Source organism: Adiantum capillus-veneris, chromosome 4 (genome assembly GCF_014529385.1).
Source record: "Adiantum capillus-veneris isolate H3 chromosome 4, ASM1452938v2, whole genome shotgun sequence".
Taxonomy (NCBI): Eukaryota; Viridiplantae; Streptophyta; class Polypodiopsida; order Polypodiales; family Pteridaceae; genus Adiantum; species Adiantum capillus-veneris.
Window position 1 is genome coordinate 54,987,391 of NC_140934.1, and position 9,558 is coordinate 54,996,948.

A 9,558-nucleotide genomic window follows, 5' to 3' on the forward strand; every position below is an offset into this window, starting at 1 on the left:
CTGCTCAAGGTGACCTCCATTCCAAAGCTTGAAGATCAACATAGGCCATTTTCTATAACGAACAAGAGCATGGGGCAATATCATGCCATGATATTGAACAGTAGTAGCAGTTGTTTCTTCTAGCATTTTTTGTAATGTCGGCTTGCTTCCTATCTGGTCCTTGTAGATCTTTGCTACATAGACAAGATCTTCGAAGAGAGGATGGGCCACTGAAACTTGTTTCACATTTGCAAAACGTCCTTCACTTAATTGGGGTGATTGCAAGTGAAAGATAGAATGTTCCCCAAGTAAGTGTAGGACAGAAGGACATGTAGTGTCATCCATGTGTATAGCTAAGGGCTCGACACCTGAAGGAGGATGCACATCCTCTTCTGTCCTAGGACGTTTTGAAGAGCATTCGGACTTATTCTTGCTCTTCAATTATGAATGTAATTGTGCCACAAGCTGCATTCGCTCTTTGATTTCAGGTTTGTCTTTGATTTCTGGATGAACCATACTCTCAAAGCTTCTAGTGACCTAGCCCAAAAATTGCTTTACTGTGTTATGCATTACTCCATTAGTGCGCAGAGTTGGGTCAAATGAAACATGGAATACATTGCACAGTTTTAGCTAACATTGTTCCACAACTTCAATCACGAAATCATCGAACTTTTCTTGCAGTGGATCACAACAAAGGACCTAAACATATATAATTCCTCCCTGCAATGCGAGCGGTGGTCAACAACAATCAGAGAAAAAATTGTATAATACCGATCTCCCTGCAGTGCGACGTGGAAGTCAGCAGCTATCAGGGACGAAGTATTTAAAATACCTAGCCCCTCTTTGCAGTGCGACACGGTGGTTAGCAATAACTAGAGACGAGAAATTTATTAAATCCAATCAACCTGTAGTGCGACGCGATGGTCAGCAACACTCATGATCGAAGGATGTAAGATATATATCCCCTCCCTGCAGTACGACATGGTGGTAAGCAACAACCAGAGACGGAGAATCTATTAAATCCAATCTTTCTGCAGTGCGATGGTCAGCAACAGCCAAGAACGAAGGATTTAAAAACCCTAAACCCCTCCCTGCAATGTGACACGGTGGTTAGCAACAACCAGACACGAGGAATCTATTAAATCCAATCTTCTTGTGGTGCGATGCGATGGTCAGCAACAGCCAAGAACGAAGGATATGACAACCCTAAACCCCTCCCTGCAGTGCGACACGGTGATCAGTAACAGACAGAGATGAAGAATCTATTAAATCCAATCTTCTTGCGGTGCGACGCAATGGTCAGCAACATCCAAGAACGAAGGATTTAAAAATCATAAACCCTTCCCTATAGTGCGACACGGTGGTCAGCAACAGAGACGAAAAATCTATTAAATCTAATTTTTCAGTAGTGCGATGCAATGATCAGCAACAACCAGGAAGAAAAGATGTAAGATAGCTAATCTCTCCTCGCAGTGCGACTTGGTGGTCCAAGCAACAACCAGAGATGAAAAATCTAATTGCACATCCTAAGCTACTCCCTGCAGTGCGACAAGGAGGTGGTCAGCAGTCAAGGACGAAGCGTCTAAAGTCTAACCTCCCTTGCAGTGTGTCACGAGGATCAACACAGCCAAGGATGGGTGTCTAAACTCTCTCTCTCTTTTCAGTGTGACACGGGGGTCAACACAACCAAAGAGAGTGATGAACCTGCAAACTAACACTGAGGTGTGAGCAAAGCTCCACAGTAACATCGCTAGCAAATAAATTTAACCAAAAAAATACATTAAAAAACAGAAAAAGAGATTACCTGACTATCGTGATGGCACTGTCACTATCAACATGGGCACTCTTTCTGCTCTCTCTCTCTCTCTCTCTCTCTCTCTCTCTCTCTCTCTCTCTCAGCGATGTCAATGTCGCGACAGTTTGTTCAAACTGTCACGGCGCCCCTTTTTTAATAAGGCAAACAGTATTTTGATCGAAATATATTTCGATCGAAATCCGATTTATTCGAAGATACCCGTATAATACGGGTATACAACGTATAAAACCAAAATATACGTATAATTTTTGTTATACGAATGTATAAATGCAACTTAGCTAGAAAGTTGAACGATGGAGTCAAGCCGCTCCCTGATATGGATTGGAGGCCATGTTTCGCTTTTCGATTTTCCAATGGCTGTCTGACACCCTCGTCACTATATGTCACGGCTCTGGCAAGGGGGGATCTAGGGCCCAAATTTGGAGGCGCAAGGCGGCTTTGATATCGGCCGTCGGATCATGTAGTGAACTCGGGGTGAACTCGGGGCAAAAATGGCGGCCCGAGTTCACTCCTAGTTCACGTCCCTAGCTCACCCTTAGTTCATCCGCCTCGAGGGGTGTGGGTCGAACCTGGGATGTCTCGGTTGCCACACGAATGTCCTACCACCACGCTAGCGCGTGTTGCTATTCATGTTGGCGTGGCCCATGATCATACCCTAGTTTAGGCGCCCCTGGTTCACCCTTAGTTCACCCCCAGTTCACCCACCCTTAGCTTATCCGCCCCTAGTTCACCCACCCTTAGCTTATCCGCCCCTAGTTCACCGTTAGTTCACCCCTAGTTCACTTCGTGATCCGACGAAGAGATTAAAGCCGTCTCGCACCCCCAAATTTGGGCCCTAGATCCCCTCTGATCTAGAGCTGTGTCATATAGTGACGAGGGTCTGTCATCTCAACTTGGCCGCTCATTCCCTGGGCAAGTGTGACAAGGGCCTAAGTACAGGAAACCACCCTCTCTTGTAAAAACTCGAGATCTTCAAAAACTCTCAATAGTCTAGAGCATGGTAAATTGCCAAAACATTTAAAGGAATAACTCTTTAAACTATTTATACCTAACGAGATAGCGTACAAGATTCTTGTGAATTGTCTACAAGATTCTTGCGTTAATGCCTACTAGATCTTGCCTGAAAAGAGATTCTAGCTCAACCACGATCTGTTTCTCGTGTTCATCCAACTTTTGATCCTCATCATCGGCATTGAACTTCGTCTTGATGATGGGCTGGCTCTTTTTTTTTTTTTTTTTCACTTTTTGAATACCATTTTCTCATTCTTTGCTATGGCTATTTCCTTTTAGTCGTAACAACTCTCCATATTTGGCACGCTCTATCCCTAAGTTGCATCCTATGGTTGAAACATTTGTCCATAAGATTTACTACAATGGTCAATTTTGGCTCGACTACAAGGTTTGAAAAGTTGAAGGTGAGAGAAAACTTTTCTAATTCTTTGTCTGCTGCAATTGTTCGGCGGATGGGGCCCCTACCTCTATAGATTGTACTAGTACGGTCAGCTGCCTTCGGCGGCCTCTCTCTCTCCCCCTTTATCACGTGCAAAGGGGCTTGTTTTTGTTTTGGACTTTAGCCTTCAGGTCGCAGATTGCGACACGTGTAAAGGGCTCCCCCTTCCACCATATTATATTAGTAGATAGAGGGGGATGTCGCACAAGCAAGAGGGGACAATGGCGAAAACATTATTTTTTAAAATAATATGCAACTCCATTAGCAGACTAGCGCATTGCACAAGAAGTTTTGGACAAATTCTCACAATAATTCCCACATTGTAACTTACCTCAACATCATGAGCTTTTGTGAGGGAGGCATCGCATACCTAGCTAGGTACGATTGGGAACAACGGACCACCGGCCCGGTGGGGGGGCCGGGGGTCCCCTGCCCCCAATTGTACCTAGCTAGGTATGCGGTTTGTCTCGAGTAGAAGCTCATGATGTTATGCATTGTATGAAAAACACTGGGGGGCCGGCAGTCCCCTGCCCCCAATCGTACCTAGCTAGGTATGCGGTGCCGCTCATGATGTTATGCATTGTATGAAAAACACTGACAAAGACTCCGTTTTCCTACATGAGAATTTATAAATCTTCTTGTGTTGGCCCTTGGGCCGCGGGGTGAGCATGGTATCTGTAATGCTTTGTGGATGATTTAATATTTTTAACTCACTTTGTGTGAGTATTGTGAACAATAGATTGAGGGTTGCAATCCGTCATCTACGAAGACTCATTACTAAATTTGCGCTCTAATTAGTTCAACCCTAGACCTCACCCTAATGGCTCTACTTGATTTTAAATGGGAGGCCTTTATGATCTTCCTTCCATCGACTTCTTCCTCATTTCCATATTGACTATCTAGCAACTGGGCTTTCCAAAGTACAAACTTCTATCGACCTAGCCAAAAATGGTAGCAAATCTTTGCACACCATAACAAAAGCTACAAGCATCTTTGTTTTCAACAATGCTATTGATTTCTGCCAATTGATATGGACTTCATCTTGCTCATGCATGCCTTGAGCCCGCGCTCCAAAAATGAATATAGAGAATAGGATTTGCATGACAAAATGGACAAAAAAACTCTACATTATTTTTACGACTAATGGCTTGTGTAGTATTGATTAGGTTTAGTACTAGCATATAGAAGAAGTTTCGGACAGATTCTCACAATAATTTCCACATTATGACTTGCCTCAACATCATGAGCTTCTGTGAGGGAGGGCATACCTAGCTAGGTATGCGGTGCCTCCCGAACAGAAGCTCATGAGGTTATGCATTATATGAAAACCACTTACAAAAGGCTCCATTTTCCTACAGGAGAAAATCTCTAAATCTTCTTATGATAGGTACCACAAAAGAGCTTTTCATGAAAACTTCTAAGCTATATTTGCCACCTCATATGTCCTTGTCACAAATGAAAAATATTTTGGGCGTATTTGTCGGATAAAAAGAATGTCCATTGAAATAAGAAACATTGAGAGTGGCTCTTCAAATCACAGTCACTTGATGCAAACTAAAGCATGGCTCACGAGAAGACCCTAACAAGATATCCGAGGGCGGCAATTGTTGTTTAAGGGCACACAGAATCAAAATTGCATGGGAAAGCCTTCTTTAGTGAGACCTTCAAAAGGAAGAGTAATCAAAAAGACAAATTCTCTCAATGACAAGGTAAAAGGGTCATGTTGGCATTCTAATAAAACAAAGAGGGCCCAATAATACTAATAATATGAGGCTCTAAACATATGAACTAGAAGAGGATTCCCATCATTCATCAATGCTTCAACCTTACTCCCTTCTTCACTAAGGCAAAATCAAACACAATTTGGTAAGAATGTGCCTTTCATTTACACAAATGAAAAGGGGATGCTTCTTGTTTTCCAAGAAAGGCAGCCTCAAAGTGAAAGCAAAGCCATTTTCACAGCATGTGTTTTTCAACGCCAAGGCTCAAATCATGGCATCAAACTTCTAACTTACAATATGCATCTCTCTCTCTCTCTCTCTCTCTCTCTCTCTCTCTCTCTCACACACACACACACACACACACACACACAACACACACAACTTTCCCTATCAAGCAACGAGAGAGAGAAAAGGAACCGAGGGAAAGGCTGGCGCAAGATGGGTGCTTACAATTGCTCTCTCCTAGTGACTGAAATGATAGTACGGGATCTCTCTCTCTCTCTCTCTCTCTCTCTCTCTCTCTCTCTCTCTCTCTCATTCACACACACAGACACGGCCATGGAAGATGGGTTGCAATTGAATTTCAGTGGCTGAAATGATAATGAAGAAAACGAATCTCAATCTCTCTCTCTCTCTCTCTCTACCTTCCCTCTGGAGTAACAGGACTTGAGTTCAAATCTCGTGGGATAGATCTTTGAGAAATTTACCGGCGGAGGAACATTCCTCTGCCAAGCAGCACTAAAATATCTGATCGTGTTCTTGTGGTGCTTATTACTTTGCAGAGAAATGGTGCTAGCTGGTTCAAGAACTTAACTTAAACCATGAAGCTTTGAGGCGAGGCAGGCGGTGGTGGATGGCCGACAGACTTGAAAATACTCGTAAAATGATGAGGTGCTTATGGTAGAAAGACCAGAGAGAGATTTCGCCGCCTCTACTTCACAACAAGCCTCACACATTCATGTCTTAAAATCATACCCGCATTCCTCTCCTGTAGATTGAAGCAAAGGACTATACACACCCATTTGATACTTGCTCGAACTCGAAACTCCGATTGCTCACATAGGGCTTATCCTAAGAAACTCAGTATTCGTATGCAAGAGTAGGACGCCCTTGAGTAGTCATTCATACAATTTTGAAGCTTTCGGACCGGAGGTCACCCGATTGATCCACTGAGCACGCAAGGATACAGGAGACATACAATGCCATAGCTTCATTAATTGCTATTTTACCTGCACTTCCACAGCTGATCAATCACCAACACAAAAAGAATCCAAACAATACTCAGTGAAATAGGGAGAGCATTCATTGATAATTACGTCATGTCCGCTCAATATCAAGGTTTACAATTCTGAGCAAATTCAAGTTCAACCACTTTGGTGCTGCAGTATAGCAATTCCGCAACAATGTAGCTACCATCACCTCAACAAGTAAAAACTCAAACAAAACTGGTCGGTGGTACTGACCGGTAATTTACCGCTTTGGTATCATTTGATTAAACATGCACATATAAACATGTGCTCCAAAAGACCTTTTTTAACATCTAACGTGCCTTTCAGACATCATCTTTATCTTACTGCTTGTTGCCAAATTCGACGCTTGTGAATGAGACCCCCATCAAGAGGGCAAATCAATATAAGTTAATCCATGCAGCTGCCCAATGAGTAAAACCAAATAATGGGACTTTGCTTCCAACATGACTTCAATCTTGAGTGAAACTCAAGTGTATCATTGGACACAAGGGAGAGCAAATCAATTCGCATAGCCGAAGTTGAAGGTTTGACTCAAAACTCTTCAGAAAACTCAATCTGGTTAAATGTAGAAGGCAAAAATGGACAGCACACATCAGAAGGTTACCTTAAGCAGAAAAATTCACTCATCATGTGTGCAAACTTCCTGTTTCCAACACCGGCCTTGTCCGCACCCCTGCCGCAGTTGGAGCTCTTGTATGCCCAATCAATGAAGTTTGCAGAGTTTCTTCATCATCTGGTGGCTCATCCATTTTCGTCATCTGGCACTCGTCTCCAACTTTCAATCCCATTACAATAATGGCAATCAAAAGAGCCAGGCCAACCACACCACCCACAACTGCAAGCACTACAATCTTCCACACATTTGATGCATGCTTTGCAGTGGGCAGAGATACACCCACCATCGCTGGAGCAGGGGAAGGTGGCGACGCTGGAACTGCAATCACAGATGCAGGAACAATAATAGCCACATCTGTGAGGATCTTGAAAGAGCAAATGTTGGGGTATGTTGAGATGTTAGTGAAGGAGGCTGTCCCGTTGATGTCGTAGTATGCACAACCAAAGGGCAGAGGGCTGTTGTTGTGAGGGAGGTTTAGGGTTTGATACAAAATGTCGAGCTTTGCGACGATGGATGAGTTCGGTGAGAGCACTGTCATCTCAGGAAGAGGGGAATCATCCAATGTGGTGTTGAGATTGGTGTAGATGACTATACCAACCACGGGGCCTGCGAACGCATACCCGGGGGGAGCAGAGTACAGCGTAAAATTGTATATCTTGCGGTATACCATTATGACAAAAGGGCCTCCTGTCTGCACAATCATGCCCTGGGGTATGGTGAACTCATTGAAGGAAAGGCCCCTCCTTCGCGCACTTCCCGCACGCACACGCATAGCTTGACAGAGGATGCCATTGAGAAAAGGGGGCAATGATACATTGTAAATGATACCTGTGCGTGCATGCGAGAGTGTCATGAATGCATATTTCCGCAACGCAGTGTCGACCCCTTCTCTGCGGACTCCATTGGCAGTGGTGTTGGAGAAGGCAGCCACTTCGTCTGGAGTGAAATCGAGCTCTGCTGCTTCTGAGGAGTCATCTTCAAGAAATTGCAGAGGCGAGGATGCTGATTTGTGCGGAGAGGAAAGCAGAAAGGCGACCCACAGAGCCCAGAAGAGCACGCTACCTTTCCTCTGCTTCCGCTTCTGCATCTCCTTCTCTCTTGCTCATCCCAACCCTGCTTTGGGAGCTCGACCGATTCCAAACTCCGCGCGCGCACGCAAGCGTGCACACAGGAGTTCGCAACGTCGCAATCTACGTGCCCGCTCGCGCGCGTGAGAGAGAGAGACGCTCTTCCAAGTTCCCAGCACACTACCTAGCAGCAGGAAGTAGCTTGTAGGGAAGAGAAATGCCGCTCCTCCAGACGCCTAGCCTTCTCTTCTCTTCAGCGGTACGTTGTTGGAGTGCTCGTACCTACTATTTGAACGTTTTACTACACAGTAATATATTGTATAGCACCAGTTAGTGGGCGGCACTAAAAATCACCTCTCTCTCTCTCTCTCTCTCTCTCTCTCTCTCTCTCACACACACACACACACACACGATAATGCACGTGCCAAGTACACGTATAATCTGAGATCTCACAATTTGTCAAGCAAGAAGCTTGATGATTTGACGCCTCTATCACACTCGTCTACCCAAACTTGATCGACTTACGTGGTTGAGTTGTGATGCTTTGCCCTCATCTCGCTTAGTCACACAAGGCGGTGGATAAAACACTAGCCTTCCAACTCGCATTGGCTCCTGAACTTGCATCAAAGGGGTTAGCGTCGCCCCAACATCGCCCAGGAGATATTCAACCAATCACAATACCCGTTTTTTTGTTATTAGTAGCATTAGCCTTTCTCTATCTGAAGTTTGCACAACTTTTTCTTTCTCCAGCCGTGCCAAAATTAGTTGGTCCTACATTTGTATAGTTTGTTGGGTGCTTGGCATTTGAGCAGGTTGAGTGTCGATAGTGGACTATGTGTGGTCTTTAGTTTGATCTGGAGTTTGCTCCACTGGACAAGTCAACCCTCTAGGACCAAGGGTGTCTGTGTCATCATCATCATTGTTTGATTTTGGAAAAGAATCTGGATTAGGTTCTCTAGTGTCATCGTCTTTATCCTCTTCATCTTCTTTCTCCTCCTAATATTCTTCATCTTCATCAAATGCATTGTCGTGTCATGCCCTCTTTGCAAGTGTTCGATCAATGCTTAAATGGCATGTGCATTGGTATACCTCACATCATAGTCATCCAAGTTAGTCTTCATGTTTTCCACCAAGCTTCTTAATTTGTCCAAATTCAGAGTGTTGTTCCTTTTGAATCGGTAATGTTGACCAAAGATTGACAGTTGTACTTGTCGTGAAAAAATTGTTTCAGAATAGCATTGGTTGCTTTCACGCCATCAATGTTGGCTTGTTTTGAGCTAAGAGTTGACTCATAATCAAATATTTTATTTTGTAAATCTCTCACCAAATTCTTGTTTTGAGCAATTAAATTGGAGCTGATTGTTTCCAAGTTCTCATATTATTATTTTATTTCCTTGATTGACTTTCTATATTGTTCATTATTTTCATGTTCTTCCTTCAGTAGATTTTGTAGCTTCTATACTCCCTATTTCCATTGATTTTTAGTGTTAAGCTCTTGTGCGAGCCGCTTCTCAACCTGAACCAGTTCAATAGACTTATTATCTTCAACCTGTTTATCTAGAACCTCAATCAACAAATTGGTCCTCTGCATCATCCCTTCCTTCCTTGGTGCTTCCACCTGCATTCCCAATTTTGCAACCCTTGCCTTTAACTCAACAT

The 9,558-nt window shown here is 43.8% G+C and overlaps 1 protein-coding gene across 1 annotated transcript; it reads right to left on the reverse strand.

The window, feature by feature from the left end:
• Positions 1 to 6,256: 6,256 nt before the first annotated feature.
• On the reverse strand, positions 6,257 to 8,183 carry LOC147459192 (uncharacterized). Its single transcript, XM_086510508.1, has one exon. The coding sequence runs from the start codon at positions 7,917 to 7,919 to the stop codon at positions 6,843 to 6,845; it is 1,077 nt and encodes a 358-aa protein (XP_086366634.1). The 5' UTR covers positions 7,920 to 8,183; the 3' UTR covers positions 6,257 to 6,842.
• Between the last annotated feature and the right edge of the window lie 1,375 nt (positions 8,184 to 9,558).

Bases quoted from the DNA above. Each gene is read 5' to 3' on its own strand.
- LOC147459192 (XM_086510508.1), bottom strand. From the start codon at position 7,919: ATGCAGAAGCGGAAGCAGAGGAAAGGTAGCGTGCTCTTCTGGGCTCTG.